The sequence below is a fragment of the Spinacia oleracea genome, chromosome 2, assembly GCF_020520425.1.
Source record: "Spinacia oleracea cultivar Varoflay chromosome 2, BTI_SOV_V1, whole genome shotgun sequence".
NCBI lineage: Eukaryota > Viridiplantae > Streptophyta > Magnoliopsida > Caryophyllales > Amaranthaceae > Spinacia > Spinacia oleracea.
This window is the reverse complement of record NC_079488.1, coordinates 76,184,695-76,206,693: the sequence shown is the minus strand read 5'-3', so window position 1 is coordinate 76,206,693 and position 21,999 is coordinate 76,184,695. Positions and strand designations below refer to the sequence as shown.

Below are 21,999 nucleotides of genomic sequence, written 5' to 3'. Positions count from 1 at the left end.
TTGGTCTTAGTTTGTTTCAAAATACTGTCTTTTCTTGATTACAGTATATATCTTGAAACAAAACAATGTTATATATCATTTTATCTTTTGTAATAAATTTGAGAAGGATAGCATTGTACATTTGTACAGATGAAGATAGCTTGCACTGCATGGAAAAAGGATTAATTTCTGCGCTAATTAACCTTCTTAAGGTGCGTTGTATTCACCTGAATTTCACTTATTTTTGAACGTATCAGAACTTATCTTTCCTGAAATAAGTTGAAATAAGGTTAACAGAACGAACCTTAACTTCATGAAAACTTTCTCAAATCATAACCATGCATCAACATTTGAGTCGTACCAATTAGTGTAATTAGTTTACAGAACAGAATCTGCAAAATATGGTCTGATAGAGATACTTTGTCAACAATCAGACAACAAGGTACCTGTTGTCCAAGTACTCCAAGTTGAAAAAGCCTAGACATCCGGCCTGTTTGGTAGCCGATGATGGTAATGAATTTTTTGTAACAAAAATGTCTCATGCCAATATACATGGTGATATAATTTCATCTCTAAACCATATTTTATTCAAGACATTTCCATTACCACTCAAAACAGCCTCTGATCATTAGCATAAACATTGTCATGGGACTTGAAATAACAATTTTAATTTATTTCCCCTTTTCTCAAAGAGAATGGAAAATCCCAGAAAAATGAAGTGATAAAAAACAAAGATCTTGAAATAACAACTTTTACATTATGATAAAAAACAACTGTCTTAATACAATGTAAGGTCAAGCAAACAAACTGAGTTTATTTGATATATAGTGGTACTTTATCAATGTTGATCTAGGCTCTGTTCTCAATGAGGCAGAAGAGTTCTTCGAACCTCTTACAGGCGGTTGGTGGCAAGCAAAGGCAAACCAACATGCCATCAGCATTAATCCCACCTTCAGGCAGAAACACACAAACCTGAGGAGTTGGAGTCAGATCAATAGGACCAGCATAAACAGGTCTTCCCCATCCAAAATCAGCTGATTCATATAGTAGAAACCTTGTCCATTGAGTTATTGTCAACTTACCTCCAAACTCTAGCGTTTTAGGCCTTCTAACCTCGACATAATCCAATGTGGATCTCAGATAATCTTCATTAACACCAACCCTTGCTCTGTGAACCAAATCAGTTGTCCAAGGGAGTGGGTGATTGATAAGTTCTTCTACTTTACTTGTGGCACAAGCAACACACACCGCGTTTCCATAGAATCCATCCTTTAATGGAGGGTCCTTGAGCATATGACGGGTGTTGACAGTGAAAGTGAGGCGTAACTCAAAGTCTGAAGGCTTTACATTCAGAGCTTTCACCCAAGATCTCCACACATGAGCAGCCATAGCATCAAATGCTGTGTATTTACTATCTTTACTGGTTTCTTGAGCCATGGACTTGACTTGTTCTTGGAACTCTCTGGAAACTTTATAACATTTTTGTACCGGCTTCACTTCCCAGAGCGAGCTAGTCAAGTTTGATTCATCCACGACACTCATGAACTCAAAGTGTGGATATTTTATCAGTGGAGGGTCGCGAGGAAGGAAGTATTCCCTGTCCCAACATGGGTTAGGAGACGCGACTAAAGTCCCAACTCTAGCCGTGGTAGCCCAAGCATTGAAGAACTGCATTGCACCTATACCATCACAAAGGCAATGGCACATTCTTAAACCAAGGCTAAACCCTCCATCACGGAAATAAGTCACTTGAGCTATTAACAAAGGCATGTCAATGACTTTGTAGGGCTCTTCATCAGGGAACCTGTATATCAGTGGTGACCATGAAGGGTTTGGGATTGACAAGTCTCCTAAGTCAGTTAAGGCTATGGATGAGTACCCTTCAACCATAAGGACACCTTGATTAGGGCCGAAAAATATCTCTAATTTTCCATTGTTAGTCCCCCTAATCCTCCCTGAAAAGGGATAATAGGGGACTAAAACAAGAGCCAGAGCATCGCGTAGTTTTTCTACCACGTGCTTGCTCATGGATGGAGTTGAGTGGTAAAAATAAACAGTTGGGGTGAAAACTCGACAACCAACTGTGTCGTCCAAGTTGGAGAGATAGAGAGTGTCATTGTTGTTGACAGGGATCGGGCCTGCAGGAAGTACTACCTGTTTGTGTTTGATGGTTACAGGGATGGATAGGTGAGGAAATTTTATGTCTTCCATAAAGGAAGCCATGAAAACAACGCGATGAATTAGTAGTATTATTATATATTATGTGCTTAGCTTGTTTTATAGAAATATGCAATTGGGAAACATGCAAAGTTGCTTGAAGAAATGATCTCTGTTTACAAAGAGAGACAGTTGCAGATCACCATGTTCATGAGTTTAAAAAAAAACAAAATTTTAAAATTTAGATGCTAGAAAAATCTATTGGATCTTTGAACATTGTAAAATGCATGAGCAGAAGTGGTTGGACAGTGGACACAAGATTATTTCCTCGTTCACGAGTTCTTAGTTTAAAGTATTGCCACTGATAAACCATTCATTGTTCAAGTGTGCACTACTCAAAACAGTCAAAAATCAAAATCAAACGCGACTTAATAATACACCAACTCAAACCCGGCTTGAAGTTACAGGGAAACTAAAACCCAAACAACCCTATCTTCGATCATTTATCATACTTTCTAATACGTGTATTAAAAATAAACCAGAAACACAAACAAGACCAATGGGACACCTGTGAAAATAAGTTGACATCCTGTCAATAAAATAAAATAAAAATGGTGACATGCAAATTATGAAGATTGGAGGCAGAAATTTCCATTTCTAAAATCAAAATATATGAATAATTTATTTGCAAAGGAAGCAAATTACAGATTAATGGTGAGAATTCTAACAAGCTTAAGACATCAAACAATGACACAAGCTGACAAGCATAACTAATTGCTGATAAGAACACCTTGTTGTTTACTCATACCGCCAGGGCGCAGGACCTTTTAGGATGCAGAAATTGGGGAGGAATTATTGTCAAAAGTTGTACCAACATGCTGAATTACAAAACCATAGATCTTCCTCTTTAGTCGTTCAGTCTTATCAGTTAACTCGTCATCCCTTTTCTTGACAACAAGGTCCAACCAATCATTTATCCGTTTCAACTGTGATAAAATTGCAGCAATTGATCCACATTCAGTAGGCAATTTCCGGCCACCATTGTTGCCAGACTCGCTGAAAACACGAAACCCTGCATCTAATGATTCTTCCACAAACTTAAAGAACCACATTTCCATCTCATACTTTAGAGTAGTTGCTAGTTCTTTGGTCTCCCTAATGCCATGGCCTCTTGTCCATGTCCTTTTTGGTGATCCTGCCAAAGTTGAAAAAGTCTTTGAGTGGTTTTTGGTTGTGCTTCCTATAGACTGGCGTTTTGAAGAACTCTTTGGTAAGGAAGGTGGTGGTACAGACTCGGTGTTTTGGCCAGTGAGAAGGGAAACAATGGCGAGATCAGTGGAAAGAGCAGCTTCAACCCAAGCAGAGGCAGACTTGGATTGCTCTGTAGGAACAACAGCATCATTTGTCTCAGAACAATGGCTAGATGAAACTGACTCTACAATGGCAGCTGCACGGGAGGCGTTGTCATACATGGATAAGAATCTGTCTATTGTAGGTAAAGGGTTTCCAGTTTTTGATGAAGTGCAAAGATCTGAAAACATGCTGAAGAATAAAAGGAAAATCATGTCAGTGTTATCAGTAATATAAATTCCATTAGATACAGAAAAAACATAAAAAATAAAAACTGGGACTTAAAAAGAGTAGCTTACCTCAAACTCCTTACAATAGACTCGGTAGCCAAAGCCTCTTGCAAAGCTTCAGCTGCTGCAGTAGCAGCAATGGCCCTCCTTTGGATAGCCTCCTACAGTTATTGCAAACATATGCACAACTAAGAACTTCTGCAGTTGCACACAGAAGATAAAAAATGAAAGTGAAAAGCTGTCTACCTTCCCAAGTTTTGCGAGGCTTCCTGATACAGCATCTAGTGGCACGCTACCATCAGTCCACTTCTTTTCGTGAATCGTGATTCCAGCAGCCAAAGCAAACGGCTTGTCAGGCGCTACAAAATCATCAGGGGAGCTAGTTTTTGACTTGCCATCAGTAGAAGAATCATCCTTTGATTCATGACTATTTACATCACTTAGACGGCGAGACAAAGCAGCCTACAATGTTTAGCACAATCAGGAAGAATGCAATTTAACTAATCAAGAACAAATTATGTCCAAGTGCTATTGCTTGCTGATCATGCCATAAAGAATTTAAAATGTGAAGCTTTTTTTGGAAATGCAAGGGATTATGTCTAAATGGAAAAACACAAAATCCACCATCAGCTACATAGGTACAAAAAGATGCAGGAAAATGTATCATTGCAAGGGCAGCTGCTGTATTACAAGATAATTACTCTGTTGGCAGGCAAAACCACTCTGATGCAGTTTTCAAAACAAAAATGGAGGATTAATTTCACTGCCAGAGTTAACTTGCTCGGCAATTCGACTCTGCATGGAATATGGTACACCCCTTGGAGTCCTAGCCTTACACATTGTAGGATTACATTTTACACAGCAAAGGAGATTCACACAGCCATTCACCTAAAGAATATCTAAAATACAGAATGTAGATGAAATCAAGGCCATAGGCCGCGCCTCACCGAATTCTTCATAACCAATTACTCAGATTGAGATTAACAGCTCAATATCTAACCTAACAATTCATAAAGCATCAACTAAAAACAGATATGAAAGGTCAGATCCTAGACTACTGAACATTGAAACTAAAATACTTCATGGATAATTTAAGATGATTAACAGTAAACTTATAATCAAGAAACCCATCTCTTTTTCCACAAAGAAACCATCCATACTAATCATATAATCATGAAGTATCACACATGATTCACAATTCACATCCACAAACCACAATTGTAGCTATTCAAAGTTAATTTTCACAAAAAATAATCCATCAAAATTAAGAATTTAACTTAAATTCCACAAAAATAATTTTAAAATTAAACACCAACTTGATAATTTAACTAAACCTAAATACAAACATTGGTTAGAATTGAGCAATTAGAAAAAGTACCTGAGTTCTAATGATAGCTTGCAAATCAGGCTTATTCTTCATCACACTACTCTTCTCTTTAACCTCTCCTTCATCCCAAATCTTCCTCCCTCCACTATTCCCACTTTTCCCCAAACTACCCTCAGAAACCTTCAAACTCCCAATCCCACTAACAATACCACCACCACTAAACTTCTTTCTATTCCCTGAGCTTCCTCCACCACCAGACAACCTCCTCGCAGGCGATAACGACATTCTCCTCGATGCTGGTGACGCCGCCCTCCTTGCCGCTGTTGGTGATGGCTGTCGATACCTTGAAGGCACAACAATTGCCGCTTCCCTTCCAACCCTCTTCCCCTCCTCGGTCGCCTTGGCCTCCGCCAAGCTCGGCACCACGCACTTTGACGGCACCGGTGATGCAGACCTCTTAACTTTAGTAACCGGAGATGGGTCTCTCTCTCTTCCCTTTTCTTTCTCCCTCCTCCCAACAGATACCGCTCTCTTTGCCGGCGCCGGAGAAGTAAACCTCTGTGGGGTCACCCCTACATTTTCCTTATTATTATTCTCCTCTCTTTCCTTATTCTTCTTCTTCTGCAGAATTGATAAAATTGGGTCTATTGAATCATTGGAATCCGTAACAGGCTGAATAACAAAATCCCGCTTCTCCTTCGAAACCCGAATAGTTAGAGGCTCCGGCGACCCGATAAAAGGGTGTCTCCCTGAAACAGGTCGGATTCCGGTGGCGAAAGGAATAGGAGAAGAAGGGTCAAACACAAAGCGTTCAAGGTAAACAAATTGACCGAGTTGAATACGGTTAGAGAGAATGAGATCAGTATCACGGTCAGAGAGAGAAATGTAGGTGGAGTTTTTGGAGTCGGAGAGTTGAAGAAGGAAGCCATGGCTAGGCCAAAGGTCAAGGTTGTTAGTGGTAGTGGCGGTCGATGAGGGAGAAGTAGAGGATAAAGTGGGGAGGATTCCGATGACTTGGAGTAGAGCAGAGCGGTGTTCGCCGGTGGGTTTGGTATTCGTGTTCATGGACTGTAGGAGTTTGAGGAGGATTCCTGGGTTTAGAGTCGCCATTGTTGAGTGTGAAGGTTGAAGTTGAAGGTGGGATTTTGGGGAGGAGAAGAGAAAAGGGACGTTATGTAATGGGGAATGAGATCTGAGGTTAATTTTTGAATTTTAGGAGAGAGAAATAGGAGAGTTAACGGGAGTCCCGCTTATTTGATTGGATGTGAATTTTGAATTTTGTAACTAAACGTTCGGGACCGTTACGCTGTTGTTGCTCTCCCTGTTTTGGAAACACTATTATTGCGATGTTTTTTGTATCGTTAATGGAGTATGGTTAATGGAGTTTTTATTACGGTTATTTCATAAAATGCCCCCGAGTTTTGCTGTAATTCACCAAACGCCCATCAAGTTTCAACAATTCATAAAATACCCCTCACAACCCTTACAAATGCCCACCATACCCTTACATATCCCTAATTGCTATACCCAGGTACAGCCAAGATGGCTGTACCCCCTGCCATTGTTAGGCGCGTGAATCCCACGCGCGGGTTAGTTAATTTGAAAAAAAAATGGCACGTGAGGGTAATAATTTCGCGCAGGAATGGCCTATAAATACAAAAAAAAAAGAGGAAAATCATTTCGAAAACCGTTCAAATTCTCAGCACGCAAAAAATTTTCTCTCTCCTCTGCCCACTCTTCTACTTCGTTGTTTTCTCTCTCTTAAAACCGCCATTAAACTTCCTGCAACCACCTCAATCAACTTTCTCTCTCTTCAAACCGCTACTAATCTTCATTATTAAAGCTGAATTTCCACAAAATATCAAGAGAAGAAATCTGTGACTTCTTTTTACTGAAAAAAAAGAGAAAAATGGATGTTCGTGACGAAATTGACATGAACAAGCTTTAAAATCCACCGAAAAGCAAAAAGTAAGTAATTACAATTGATTCTGATGTTTCGATTTTATTTTCGAACTAAAATGAAATCTAATTTTGCTTATTTTCGTTCTATTTCATAAAAACGAAGATGCCGAAAGAAAAAAAGGAAACGTATGTAATTTAATTTCAGATTTCGAACATGCAACTGTTTTATTACTTAAATATTTGTTTAATTCAGTTATTTTCAGTATTTTTCTTTATAATGTTCAAATAATTTCATTATAATGGTCAATTTTTTGGTTTATGATGTTAGCAAACCCTAACTTCTGATTTTTTGGCTATAGGACTGGAAGATCTAGTGAAGAGCAAAAAATCGGGAATGCAAAGCAACTAGACATGAAGGAGTAAGTTATTTTAAGTTTTCGTAGATAAATTCATTTTAATTTACATATGTTCAATCAATTTTATGTTAATGTTCAATCGTTTTTAATTTAATGTTCATTTTCGTTGCGTGATGATTTAACCAAACCCTAACTATTGGTTTTTTGATCACAGAACTGGAAAATACGAAATTGAGAAGGAAATTGAAGCTGAAAAGCAAATAGACACATTCCAGTAAGTAATTTTTATGTTTTTGAATATCTATTTCTATTTAATTTGCGAATGTGCCGTTTTTGACATTTGATACAATACAAATACAAATTAATGATACATTGTTCATATTCATAGAGATTTAACAATAATCTTATTGATGATTAAAATTTGGATTGGGAATGTCAATTAATTTAAATATTATTATAATAATGTAAATGTGATGAACTTTTGTTAAGTTTTTCTAATCTTATGTTAGACGTTCAATTTATGTGTAAAATGTTCATATTGTTTAAGCTAGATATTCATTTTGGTCCACTGAGTTTTGTTCATTCCTCTGTAAAATAAATTAAGTCTTTAGAACTCATGATAACTATCTTATGCAAAATGTTCAATTGATTATAGCAGAATATTCAATATCTTTTTGGAAAATGATCATATATTCCAAACTGGATATCCTTTTTGGTCTACTGAGATTTTCTTTAGGAATACTGAATTATTTCGAATGTTATATATATAATTAAAATAATTTGAACATTTGTTCATTCATATGTCCAAAAACTAAATCCAGAAATCATGGTAACTGTCTGTCTCCAAAATGTTCAATATATTTTGATAAAATATTCATTTTCTTTTTATAAAATATTCAATATATTTTGATAGTTCATTTTCTTTTTATAAAATGTTCAATTTTTTTTCTGGAATATATTTTGTTACAGAGTTTTGTTTTGGAATATACTATGAATTATTTCTAGTATTATATTCATAATGGAAATGTTCTTTGTACTAATATTCAATTTTTCTACAGTAAAATTTTAAATCTACACTCATCTGCGAAAAATGTTCAATTTATTTTGCTAAAATATTCAATTCTTTTTAATAAAATGTTCGTTTACTCTGATATACTAAGTTGGTTTAGAAATCTTCAATTATTTCAACTACTATATTCATAATTTCAATGTTTGAACTTTTGTTCATTTCTTCAGTCCTTTTTATTATTAAAACTCATGATAACTGTTTTTATGTTAAATGTTCATTTTGTTTTCATAAAATATTCATTTCTTCAAACTGAATTTTGCTCTGGACACTCATTAGTTATACATTTATAAAATCTAGAGAACAACCACAAAGGTTAATACTCAAATTTAAGCGAAGACCAACTAAATCCCAGCCAGAGGTTCAGAAAGTATTAAGGTATAAGATAATATCAATTTTTTATTAAATTTGAATGATTTTTAATATTATATAATATAATGTGTGCATTAACATCATATTAATAAAAAATACAGTGAAGGAGATGGGAAGGCATGTACAACTTCTGAGACAGAAGTTCAAAAACCATTGAGGTATAATATAATGTCCATTTTTTACTACATTATGCATGTAATATAAATGTTCTTTTTCTTAAAGTTATTTGTTCAATTGTGTATGGCTTAATATTCATTCATAAATTGAAAGTTTATCTCATCTGCGTTTATGAATTATGTTCAAAAAATTTCCTCCTTGTGTTCAAAGTTTTTATGAATTATGATCAAAAAATTTACTTATTATGTTTAAAGCTTCTCCTATATGTTCAAAGCTTTTCTCCATTGTTCGTTCAAATTTTTTAACCTTTATGTTCTAAGTTTTTAGTCATATGTTCAAAGCCTTTCTTTCTGTTTATATCTCAGTCAAACTATTTGGTTATATGTTCAAAGCTTTTCTCCATTTTGTTCAAAGTTTTTAACCTTTATGTTCAAAGTTTTTAGTCAAATGTTCAAATTTACCTATTATGTTTAAAACTTTTCTCCATTTTGTTCAAAGTTTATTACCTTTATGTTCAAAGTTTTTACCCTAATGTTCAAGTTTTTAGTCATGGGTTCAAATTTCACAGTATAATATAATGTCCATTTTTAGCTTTTTAAATAATTTTTTATTAATTTTATATAAAATGACTTGTACGTTTACACCTTACTATTCAAATTACAGTGAAGGAGATAAGAAATCTTCGTCAAAATCACAGCCTGAAGTTCAAAAAACATCAAGGTAAAAATTAATATGAATTTTCAATTTAGTTGAATCGTTCATAATTTTTATATAAAATAGCATGTATATTAAAAATATATTATTCAAATAACAGTGAAGAAGATCAAGAAGAGTCTTCAAAATCTTTGGTACAAAGAAAGATTGCTACAAAAAATAGGTAGAATTTGGCATTTTTTTACAATTCATTTTCTTCTGCATATTTGTTCATAATAGTTTCATTGTTTGTTCATTCATTTGGAATTGTTTGTTCTTTATTTTATATGGTTTATTCTTTATTATTGAACGACTCTTTCTTTCTTCTTTATTTGTAACTTTATATATAAATGATATTTTTCATACGTTTTCATATATATGATCACACATTTGTCGTTTTAATTTATTGAATTTTTTTGTTCTTTGTTTATCAGGGGCAACAACTTACTGAAACAACTTTTAGCAAAGAGCATAAAGCAGAACAACAAAAAAAAGGCTGCACAAATGGTAGCTGCAGCTGCTGCTGCTGCAATGGCCAGCAAAGAAGCTGACAAAAGGATAGATACAGCTGCCGTTGCAGCACAAATAGAAGCTGAGAAAATGGCACCTGCAGCTGATGCAGAAGACAAAAGAGTCGCTCAGGAAAAGGCGTCTGCAGCTGAGAAAGAAGCCAAAAGAGTGGCTGAGGAAAAGGCATCTGCAGCTGATGCAGAAGCGAAAAAACTGGATGAGGAGAAGGCATCTGCAGCTGATGCCCAAAGAGAAGCTGAGCTGAAAGAAGCTGAAAACAAGAGGATCGAGGCTAATAAGAAGAAGGAAGAAGAAGATAAAGCTGAAGCAATGAAGAAGGATTTAGAGGAAAGAAAGAAAGAATATGAAGAAAAAATGAGCCAGCTTATGGCTAAAAACAACAAAGAGTTGATAGAGGAAGCGGAAAGGAAAGAAGCTGAGAGAAAGAAAAGAGAAGATGAGAGAAAGAAAAAAGAAGACGATGATGCCACAAAAGCAATTGCCATGGTGGTTGAAAATGTAAATGCTTCAGAGAGTGAAGCTCAAACCATTGGTGGTAAAGGCACAAAAAGAGGAAAGAAGACAACAGCTACCAAGAAGAACACCATTCTAAGTATTACTATGGATGAAGAACTACAAAAGAAGTTGCACAACATATCAGATTCATACAATCCGAGAAGAAGTACAAGATCAATGGTGAAAGTGCAACAAAATGTTGGTGCTGAAGTAGTTAGCAAAGAAGAATTTGAAGGCAAAGGTAACTATTTACATTGTTCAATCTTATTTCAATAAATATTCAAAATATATTATTATGTAAGTTGTACTTAGTATTTGTTAATAATGTAGATGTTTCTGGAGTTACTTCCAAAGTAACAAATACTCCAAAGAAAAGGAAAGCGGCTGAGAAAGAAGATGAGGATGAGCCTTTGGATGTTGAGATAATAAAAATAAAAAAACAAAAAGGTAAACATATTTACAAAAAAACATTGTTAAAAAATAATTTAAGATAATTGATAAAATGTTAATATGTTAAATACATTGTAATTTTTTTTACAGGAGTTGAAAAAAAAGCACCTGTTAAGGGAAGAATTCTTCCTCTTAGGAGTGCATTGAAAAGAAATAAGAAAAATGATATTGAAGAAGTGAAAGAAGATCAGAAAACAGGTATTACATTTAACATTGTTCAAAGTTTTTTCAAAGAACGTTCATTTGGTTATCATAAAATGTTATTTTTGTTTGGATAAAAATTCTTTCTGTTTTTATCTCACAGTTATTCAAACTATTTGGTTATATGTTCAAAGTTTTTCTCCATCATGTTCAAAAGTTTTCTATATTAAGTTCAAAGTTTTCTCCATTATGTTCAAAGCTTTACTATTTCGTTTAAAGTTTTTGGGTAATATGTTCAAACATTTTTACTATTTTGTTCTGTTCACAGAACTTGCAAAAGTCAATGTTAAAGGAAAAAGGAAAATGAAAAAAAGAAAGGAAGAAGAAGAAGAGGTTCAAGAAGAAGAGGAGTTAGAGGGAAATGATGAAGAAGAGCAAGAAGAGGAGGAAGAACAAAATGAGGAAGAAGAGGAAGAAGAGGAAGAAGATGAGGAAGATGAGGAAGATGAAGAATGGGAAGAAGAAGAAGAAAAAGAACAAAACAAGATGCCAAAAGGTATATTTAGTATACTAAAATATTAAACATTGTATTACATGTTTATCAAAACTTCTTAATTGTATGTTCTTCTCCAACAGAGAAAACAGTACCGGTGAAAGAGAGGTTGGTTCAGTTTGAAAAACAAAGACAAAAAATAGGTAAAATTAAAATTTATTTGTTCTCCATAAAATTAAAAATTCTACAATTGTTATTAAAACTTACTTATACGTGTTCCTTTTCCAGCATCAAAAAGAACAGCAGCAAAAGCAAACCTACCTGCTGAAAGAAAAACAAAAAGGAAAATAACTGATGAAGAATATGAAGTGAAGGAAGAAAATATAGAAAAAGGTAAAATAAACTCTTCCTTTCAACAGTTCCATATGTAAGTATAATAATTGATGTTATTTAAAATGTTCATTTTGTTTATATAAAATGATCAATTTTCTTAAAAAGAATGTTCAATAGTAAAACAAGTAATGTTTAATATATTTAAATAGAATGTTCATAATTACAATACATAATGTTCAAAATTTTGAAATACAATATTCATTATTGAAATAATTAATGTTCTACAAAATTTTGAAATACAATATTCATCATTAATTTTTGGTTTTGTTAATCAGCTTTAATTGTGGAACGGGAGGTTTCCCCTTTGGCGATGATTACCAAAGAAGTTCCTGCAAAAAAGAAACCAAAGAAATCAATTGCTGTTTACAAGGAAAAAGTAGCAGAAGAAGAGGAAGAAAAAACTGGAGTTAGAGGAGGACATGGAAAATTCATCAGTTTCATTTCCATGATGAATGAACAGAAGAAGGAGGCCGTTCGGAATATCGGTCTAGGAGCATTGCTAGATTTCCAGCTACCTACTTCATCCCAACAATTTGTTACATGGCTATGTAACAACTTTGAGGAAAACAGCCAATATCTTTATCTGCCGAAGAATGAGAAAATCCTGATAGAATTTGAGGACGTGAAAAAGATATATGGCCTTCCTAGCGGTGAAGTAGACATAGTTGAGGCAAAGTCTGACAAGGCTAGTGAAGAGTTTTCTGCATTCATGGCAAGGTAAATGATCTTAAATCTATACTTATATTTTCAATATATTATAGACTTCAAAAATCTAACTGCATTATGCATGTACTACAAATGTTCTTTTTCTTAAAGTTATTTGTTCAATTGTGTATGGCTTAATATACATTCAGAATTTGAAAGTTTTACTACAATTATAATGAGAAAAAGTTTTTTCTGTGTTTCTCATAGAATTATTCATAGTTTTTCCTTCTTATGTTCAAAGTTTTTATCAATTATGTTCAAAAAATTTCCCTAATATGTTAAAAGCTTCTCCAATATGTTCAAACCTTTTCTCCATTATGTTCAAAGTTTTTTTCCTTTATGTTCAAAGTTTTTAGTCTTATGTTCAAAATGTTTTCCTTAATTAAATTTTGTTCATTAACAAAAACAGATGGAAGAAGACAGTAATACATGAAAAGTGGAATCCTAAATAAATTTTGTTCATATTTATTAAATTTTGTTTTTCTTAATTAAATTTTGTTCATATGTCTATGCTTGTTCTTTTTCTATAACCCTGATTCATATAATTGTTCATAATTGTTCATAGTTGTTGTTGAGTTTGTTCTTTCTTTTTATATTGGTTGTTCTTTCTGTTTGGGAATGTTTATCTTCATTAAATTTTGCTCATTTAAATAAACAGTTGGAAAAAGATCTTTGGGAATAAGGTCCCATCAGTTCAGAAAATTTTAAAGTACTACAGTCAAGAAGACCAAATTGAGGCTGGACCGGATGCAAATTTCATTACAAGCTTCTTGGTGGTCACTGTCAACACGTTGATCAAGAGCACGTTGTCAAACCAAGCATACTTCAAATTTTTGTTCTCAATGATGAATCATGAGCAGATCCGGAACTTGAATTGGTGCAAGTATGTGTGGGAGGCGCTGCTCTCAACTACTGCACAGTATAAGAAAAACCTGAAACAAAAGGACAAAGCAACATTTTTCACAGGACCATTGCCGTTATTGACGGTATAACTTCATTTACACCTTCTAAATTGATGATTTTAATGTACTTGATCAATCTTAGGGATTTTCTAACACTTATACTTTGTATGTCAGATTTTCTATTTTGACAGAGTTCAAAGAATGAACTTTTTTCCTCCAAGACGAATTCCACTTGTGTCCTGCTGGACAAAGGAAATAGGACACAAACGGAATAAATTGGAGGAAAGTGGCTTTGGATTGGGGAAGGTGTTACCCAAAATCAATATTGAAGAAAAACAAACTCGCAAGGTATTACTAAATACATCAAATTCTAATAGATTAAATTTAATTCTTCTGCCAAATATAAATATGGGTAATATTAATTTTATGTTCCTTCCTTTAATATGTTAAATAATATTTTTAGAACATATATAAATAAATGCTCATAACCCTTTGCTTAAATGTTCTTTATTTTTGCATATAATGTTCATACCTCTCTAAGACATATCATAACATAACATAATGAAGAATTAGTGCAATATATAAAGATAAAATGTTCAAACTTCTTTAGTTATTTATTCAAACTGTATCAATAAATGATAAAAAATAAGTGTTCAAGCCTATTTATTTATATATTGTATATGTGCACAAGTGTCATTCAGTATATATAGTTGTTCATACTTTTACTTTTAAATGTTCAAACTGAAACACCTAAAAGTTTACTATTCCCTAATATATGTCAATGGGTTTTAAAACACAGGAGTTTATGGATGAGTTTGTCGGTATAATTCAAGCTGTTGGTGACAATTTGTCAAAGCTTTCTGATTCACTGAAGAAGGCGCAAGAATTCTTCCCAGGAAATGAGTTGGTATCTAAAGTGGAAGAGTTCTTGTCAAAAATGGCAAAAGAACCATCATTAAGCCAAGATGAGTGGTCTGATGACTTCATTAAGGCTCTGTTGGAAAAAGAAAAAGAGTTGTTGGATGCAATTGAGCTGGAGAAAAACAAAGCAAAAAAGGATAAGCAGAGATATGAGTATGATATCAAGAATGCATTCGATTTGGGACTTTCACCATCACCGATAATAGATGATGACAAGTTGAAACGTGAGAAAGCTGGTACATCCACCTCTACGCCAAATTTGTCACTTGAAGAAATAGATGAATCTTTGGCTTCTGCTATGCTGAATCTAAAACAAAGAAGGGAGGAAGAGAAAAAAGAAAATGAAATTGCAAAAGCTAAGAAAATGATGCAAGCAGAATCAGAAGTGAGTGAACCAGCTTCAGAAAAACCAAAAACAACAGTGGAGGAGATTGTTGTACAAGAAGAGAAGATTGTGAGCTCGGATGAAGCTACAGTGGAGCCTGAGTTGCATGTATCAGAAATGATGCCTGTAACTAATGTAATTGAAGAGGAGCCTGCACCAGAAGTGAGAAATGAAGAGGTTTCTGCACCACAAGTGATTGAGAAGAAGGTTACACCAGATGGGGTCGAGGAGCAGCCTGCAAAAAATAAGAAAAATGAAAGTGCTGAACCACAAGTGCTTGAGAACACGGTTGCACAACAAATGGTTGAGGAGCCAGCAGAACCTCATACTCCTACACAGTCGCAGGTGCAACAACCAGTGGAAGCTGAACTATCTGTTGGTGCAGAACAATCTTCTCTTCCTTCACCAAAAACTCCATTGAATGAAGTCTCAATATCAACATTAATTTCAAGCACAAAAACAGATTTGAAATTGGACGAAATTTTTGAAGACAAAGGAGAAAAAGAAGATGAAGGAGAAGGGTAAATTTTAACTGTATTAAAACTGAATTAGTATTTGTGAAACTTTGGTTATATTATGAAAACTATTTTAAAGACATAATAATGTTTTGGTTATTTAAAATGTCATAATAATATGTCATACTCTTCTAGTTTTTGTTCTATCTTTTTCAAACCTGTTAAATTTTTTTGGATCATTCTTTTTGAATGTTATGTTCTTTCTTTTTGTACCTTTTGTTCATTCTTTTTACTTTATATGTTCATACTCTTAATCTTATATGTTCATACTCTTAATCTTATATGTTCATTTTATAATTATGTTGATTTTTTGTTAAATTTTTGGTACTCTTAATCTTATATGTTCATATTATTAATCTTATATGTTCAATTTATAATTATGTTGATTTTTTGTTAAATTTTTTGTATATACAGAAATGAGAAAGGTGACAAAGGAAAAAGACCTCAAAGGATTCACAAACTACCGGCTGCCTTCTCTTCTCCATATTTGGTCAAGTATCGAGACTTGTTCAAAAATCTGGACACAATGCATCAAAGCCTAGCAGATTATGTCTTAAGTGGTCAGGACAATAGGTATTTTCTTTAATTTCACGTAAAAATAATTTAAAATTTAAATTCTTATACTTCCTCCTAATTTACTTCCTGTTTGTAGTGAGGTTCTTTATTTTGATGGATACAACTACATCAATAGAGAGGACATGAAAACACTGGTTGATGAAGCGGAAGTGGTTGACTGTGTGATTGATTCATGGTCAAAGTATCTAAATGCAAAGGGCCATAAAGATAAACTCTTCCTTTCAACAGTTCCATATGTAAGTATAATAATTGATGTTATTTAAAATGTTCATTTTGTTTATATAAAATGATCAATTTTCTTAAAAAGAATGTTCAATATTAAAACAAGTAATGTTTAATATATTTAAATAGAATGTTCATAATTACAATACATAATGTTCAAAATTTTGAAATACAATATTCATTATTGAAATAATTAATGTTCTACAAAATTAAGATAAAAATTACAAATGATTAAATTGAAATTTTCATTATCATTGTAACTAATTTTACATATATTTATAATTGAATGTTGATTATGTTTAAATGCAGCATATTATGTTCACAAACAAGGTGTGTCCAGCAGGATCCTCCTACGAAAAAAGGCTTGAGGATTTTAACAGAAGGGTTAACGAAGAACTGGTTAACTATAATTTCAAAAACATTCATCAATTTAAACAGGTAAACCTATATAACTACTAACCCATTCTTCAAACTTTAATGTTCATTTTAATGTATGTAATTTGTTCATTGTTTTTAAGTTAAATAATTACCTCTTTTTCAGATATTCATCCCTGTTCTTGCTGCAAAACACTTCTATCTCCTAGTCATCAACCATTACAATGCAACTGTGGATGTAATTGACAACAGGCCTCTACCAAGAAATGTAAAATTTGAGGATAAATATGAGGGACACCCAGAAGTTGTGGTAAGAAATAAATCATTCATAAAATGTATATTTGAAACATCGTAGATAATTATCTTACATTTATGAACATAAATTCCAGTTGGATGCTTTTGCAAAATATATGGGCACATTTGGATATGAGGTAGAACCAATGCAAAAGTATGAAATGAATTTGGTCAAGATGAAATGGAGAAGCATGAAAGACTATACAAACTGCGGTGTGTATGTCATGAAGCACATGGAGACCTATACTGGTGATCCAGAACATGAATGGATATGTGACTTGAAGGCAAATGATGTAAGTTGAATTTTGTTCATTCTTCTTTTGTATTTTGTTCATTTATTTTTATTGTTTTGGTCTTTTCTGTTTTATTGTTCTGCCTGTTGAATTTCTTTTATATTCCTCAAATTTATAATTTAATATTTGGATTTTATAAAACATTTTTAATTTTTTTATTTTTATTTTTGATATACAGACAAATCAAATAAGGAAGCTTTGTGTCACTTTCTGTGGTCTCCTAATGCTTTCAAAGCAAAATGAAATGCATGAGTCAAACATAAATGAAGCATGGAGGAGTTAATGAAAAATTAAGCAGATAGTATTTCAAGGTTAACAAACAATAGATAGATTTTTAGTACAATGTAAAGACAATATTTTGGTATTTTGGTGGTTTGTTCAAAAACATATAACTTGGTGTTCATTTCCTTTATGTTTAATATTCAGTTTCCTTTGCTGTAGAAAATCCAATGCACAAACAAATACTCCAAATCAATAATGCATACAAAATAAATGTTTTTTAACTGCTTGATTGATGAAAGTTACATATAATGATTAATATCGTTAAACAATGTTCATTGTAAAAATAGGTAATAATCAATATGATTCATACAACGTTCAATTATTAAATTACTGATATTTATTGTATTTCAATAAAATGTTCATTATTAAAATACTTAATGCTCAAAATTTTCATATAGAATATTCACTTTGAAATACGTATTGTTCAAAACCTTTAAAGAAAACACATTAACAAATACGTATTGTTCAAAATCAAGTGAACAAAAGTAGATAATGTTGAATATATTTGATTAAAATGTTCATAAACTTCAGAAGGATGCCTTAAAAAAAAAAAAAATTCAAACATAAAATATTATGAAAAAAGGTGATGTTCAAAATGTTTGACCTCAATGTTCATTCTATTAAAACTAAATGATCAAACAGAAAAAGAGCACGTACTACTTGAACTAAATGTTCATTCTATTTAAACTATATGTTCAAAATGTTTGAACTCAATGTTCATTCTATTAAAACTAAATGTTCAACTCAATAATCAACAGTTACTAAATCATTGACTTTTAATGGCTTCTTCAGCAACCATTGATTCATCAAAAAGAGCTAAGAAAGCATCATACTTAAATTTCAAATAAGCTTGATCATTAGCAGATTGATGAGATCCTTTAGTACCCAACGGAGGTTTAGTAACCAATGAAACTTGAGGTCCTTGAACCTTAGATCCAACTTGAGTAATTTTTTCAGCCTGAATAGATCCGTGAACTGTAGGTACTACTTGAATAATTTCTGAAGCATGAATAGGTCGTTGAACTTTAGCTTCAGTACAAGATGGAGCTTTAGTAACAGATGAAACTTTAGTAAGCATCGGTGTTGGTGAAAGTCCCAAGTCAAATGCACTCTTGATATTATACTCAAATCTCTGCTGATCCTTTTTTGCTTTAGTGGCTGATGTTCCTTTAGTAGCCAATGGTGCTTTATTAACCGATGGTGCTTTAGTAGCCGATGGTGCTTTATTAACCGATGGTGCTTTAGTAGCCGATGTTGCTTTAGTAGCCGATGGTGCTTTAGTAGCCAATGGTGCTTTAACTTTTGTACATGCATCGGTTTTAGTATTTCCATGAACATATGAATCATTTGATGTTTCATTTGTTGAATTGTTTTCCTAAAATTGACACAAAATGTAAAGACATTCAAAAACAGAAATTTAAATATTCACTTTAAAGAATTAAATATTAATATCTACCTTGTCCGATGATTCTACATTTTTATCAACAGCTGCACCTCTTCTAAAATATTTTGGAGGTGGCTTTGGAAAAGAAGCATCAACCTGAAATAATATAGTGATCATTTATCAAGTAAATGTTACTATATTTATAACTAAATGTTCAAACTTCGCAAGAAAAAAAACCTGAAATAGTGATGGATCTAGTACAACTAGATCATATGAGTCATTAAGAGAATTAGAAAAAATCACAGGAGCACCAACTTCATCCAACTCCTGCAAAAACCAAGCAAAAAAAAAAAAAAAAAACAAAAATGTTCAATTAGTTATAAGCAAATGATCAGTTTATAAAACATATATGTTCAATATTAATAAATATTTACCATGACTGCAGATTGAGCCTTAAACCTTGTTGCATCTGTAAATTTTGCTTTCCTCCTCCTCCAATTCCCTTTAGCTTTATTGTAGATTTTCTCAACTGTACCCTTCAATCTGTCATTCCTCTCACATTTTTTCCTTAAATTCTGTGGGTTTTTTACTAACGGCACAAAGATATCTTCACCCTCTTTAGGATCAGAAAAATCAATAGTACCCCTAATACTCTCCACTTTTTCTTTTAAAAGACCAAAGGCAGAATCAACCTCAGCCCTAGCTTGAAGAGAATCTTGACTAGACATAACAAGCTTAACAAAATTCCTAAGGGTCTGTGCCCTCCAAACAGAAGCCGCAACTATATTAGACTTTTCCCCATCATCTTCAACCAAATGACTGCACATAGCCGCTTTTGTCCACCTCTTCAATATATAAAGATTGGGAATCTCTGGGACACAATGCACATGATAAACACGAAGCGCATGAGAACATAAAAAACCCATTTCAGTAAAGTACTGACAAGTACAATCCACTGCAAAAGTCTCTTGGTTAAACCGAACTTCATGTTTAATCAAGTCTTTTTTAGGCCTCCACACATAATAACTTTTCTCTATAGCTGTGTTTCCACGTATTTCTTCTTGAGAACATGCCATCCCTTTAAGAAATTGTTCTTCAAACAAAACATATGCTTCTATAGTGTAAATCTTTCTCGCATGAAGAAGAATTCCGCAATTTGCAGCTGCAACTTCTGGTCTACCTTTCCAATTTCTGTAGTCATGACCATTCTCTTTGCTCCTCCAATCAGAAATAACATCCAAAAAAACATGATAAAAATCACATAACCCTTGTGTCTTATCAAGTCGATGGGAAACTGACTTGTTGGTAGTTTCACATCGCTGTGATGATAACACACCACCAGACCAATAATTCTTAGAATAAGCAGGACACCACATCTCTCTAATTGTATATAAATTCTTCAACCATGGATTTTCAACGCATTTATAGTGAGTCAACATTCTGAAAAACAAAATGTTCAATATAAAAATCAAATTTGTTCATCGGAATATACCTATTTGATCAAAGTCAGAAAGCATATAACTTAGTAATAACATGAAATTACTAAATGTTCATTTGTTTGTAAGTAGATGTTCATAAGGTTACAAGTACATATTATTTATTAATTAAAAGTAAATAAGTAATCCAAATTAATTACCTTGGCCAATGATATTCAAACTCAGCAGCAGTTTCACAATACTTCAGAAGATAATTGAATATGTCAGAAAAACCATCTAAAGCTCTATACTGCCCAATATGCTTCTTTGAATTCTCCCCAATATGCCACGTACATAATCTATGTCTAGCATCTGGAAAAACATTCCTTATCCCAGCAGCAATGGATGGAGCTTGGTCTGTCATAATGGTTATTGGGGGATTTCCACCCATGGATGTAAGGAAAGTTTGAAAAAGCCAATTAAAAGATTCGGTTTTTTCATTGATAACAAAACCCATTCCAAACATAACATTATTAGAATGATGGTTCATACCAACAAAAGGAGCACAAATCATATCATATTTATTGGTCCTATAAGTAGTATCAAAAACCAATAAATCCCCAAAATAATCATAATCTCTCTTCATCCGACCATCACGCCAAAAGAAACTTAAAAGTCCCTCTTCTTCACTAAGCTCAAAGTCATAATAAAAACCTTCTTCACTAGAATTTCTCTGAGCAAAATACTTGATTAACTGATGACAGTCATGACCTTCAAGTTTATTAGCTTTTGCACGTGATAAAGCATTATAAGCATCACTAGCTGTAAAACCGACCATAGGTGATCCGCCTACTTCTTTCCTCAAAACCCTCAAGGTATCAGACACTTTAACACCACTAGCTTTTAAAGTAGACATAAAGTAAAGAGCCTCCTTACTAACCTTCCTTTGTGATCTTATCAAATGCCTCTTATTTAGAGGAACCATAGCATGATTATGAATCATATTATGATTCACAACCGTCCATACACCATCTTTACCAATAGAAAACTGAACAAAAGCAGTACACCCAGTACGCGTATCCAATCTAGCATAAGACCTTGTTCTCTTCCTTTTTTCATCTTTAACCCCTTCACAGCTACACAAGAACCGTTTCATAGTATAAAATTCACTGTTTTGACGCTTCCGACCTTTCCCAACCCTAATACCAAAACCTTTACTAAAAGCATATTCATTATACAAATCATAAGCTTCGTCTTCATTTTTAACTTCCTTCATCATTAACATAGATTCTGACCCTTCAACAAAAACACTTACTTCCTTATTCATTGCGAAAGGAAGAAATGTTCAATGTTAAACTAGTGATTGTTCAATGTTAAAATAGTGAATGATCAATTTCAATAATAACTAACAATGGAATATTGAAATGTTCAATATCCTTAAATAAAATATTCAATATTAAAATAGTAATGTTAAAAATAGAATGTCCATTGCTTAATTAGGTGTTGTTCAATGTACTTAAATAAAATGGTAATTACGAACATAGGTAATATTCAAAATCATTAAATAAAATGTTCATTATAAATTATAAATAATGATAAAATACTTGAATTAAATGTTCATTGTAACATAGGTAATGATCAATAACTCTTAATAGAAAGTTCAATATAATACAATACA

The 21,999-nt window shown here is 33.0% G+C and overlaps 3 protein-coding genes across 3 annotated transcripts; 1 reads left to right on the top strand and 2 right to left on the bottom strand.

Annotated features, from left to right (window-relative positions):
- Positions 1-716: 716 nt before the first annotated feature.
- On the bottom strand, positions 717-2,239 carry LOC110800863 (omega-hydroxypalmitate O-feruloyl transferase). Its single transcript, XM_022006189.2, has one exon. The coding sequence runs from the start codon at positions 2,200-2,202 to the stop codon at positions 829-831; it is 1,374 nt and encodes a 457-aa protein (XP_021861881.2). The 5' UTR covers positions 2,203-2,239; the 3' UTR covers positions 717-828.
- Positions 2,240-2,790: 551 nt separating this feature from the next.
- Positions 2,791-6,290, bottom strand: LOC110800862 (uncharacterized). The gene is made up of 4 exons (XM_022006188.2): positions 5,095-6,290; positions 3,963-4,178; positions 3,786-3,877; positions 2,791-3,678 (listed from the first exon to the last, which is right to left on the bottom strand). Exons 1-4 carry the CDS (start codon positions 6,151-6,153, stop codon positions 2,964-2,966), a joined length of 2,082 nt encoding a protein of 693 aa, XP_021861880.1. The 5' UTR covers positions 6,154-6,290; the 3' UTR covers positions 2,791-2,963.
- Positions 6,291-7,099: 809 nt separating this feature from the next.
- Positions 7,100-17,428, top strand: LOC130467545 (uncharacterized). The gene is made up of 22 exons (XM_056836087.1): positions 7,100-7,131; positions 7,305-7,364; positions 7,516-7,575; positions 8,668-8,745; positions 8,841-8,897; positions 9,520-9,576; positions 9,671-9,733; positions 9,984-10,816; positions 10,906-11,022; positions 11,116-11,223; positions 11,495-11,722; positions 11,803-11,862; positions 11,948-12,052; positions 12,328-12,769; positions 13,416-13,743; positions 13,834-14,007; positions 14,459-15,486; positions 15,895-16,053; positions 16,133-16,292; positions 16,588-16,716; positions 16,820-16,963; positions 17,043-17,428. The coding sequence occupies exons 1-22, from the start codon at positions 7,109-7,111 to the stop codon at positions 17,247-17,249; spliced, it is 4,620 nt and encodes a 1,539-aa protein (XP_056692065.1). The 5' UTR covers positions 7,100-7,108; the 3' UTR covers positions 17,250-17,428.
- The last annotated feature ends 4,571 nt before the right edge of the window (positions 17,429-21,999 follow it).

Excerpts from the sequence above, each read along its gene's own strand:
- LOC130467545 (XM_056836087.1), top strand. The coding sequence starts at position 7,109 with ATGCCGAAAGAAAAAAAGGAAAC. Across the intron at positions 11,023-11,115 it reads AAAAATAAAAAAACAAAAAG|GAGTTGAAAAAAAAGCACCT; the intron begins GTAAACATATTT and ends TTTTTTTTACAG. Across the intron at positions 13,744-13,833 it reads GACCATTGCCGTTATTGACG|ATTTTCTATTTTGACAGAGT; the intron begins GTATAACTTCAT and ends TTTGTATGTCAG.
- LOC110800863 (XM_022006189.2), bottom strand. The coding sequence starts at position 2,202 with ATGGCTTCCTTTATGGAAGACATAAAATTTCCTCACCTATCCATCCCT.
- LOC110800862 (XM_022006188.2), bottom strand. The coding sequence starts at position 6,153 with ATGGCGACTCTAAACCCAGGAATCCTCCTCAAACTCCTACAGTCCATG. Across the intron at positions 4,179-5,094 it reads AAGCTATCATTAGAACTCAG|GCTGCTTTGTCTCGCCGTCT; the intron begins GTACTTTTTCTA and ends TAAACATTGTAG. Across the intron at positions 3,679-3,785 it reads TCTATTGTAAGGAGTTTGAG|CATGTTTTCAGATCTTTGCA; the intron begins GTAAGCTACTCT and ends TTTATTCTTCAG.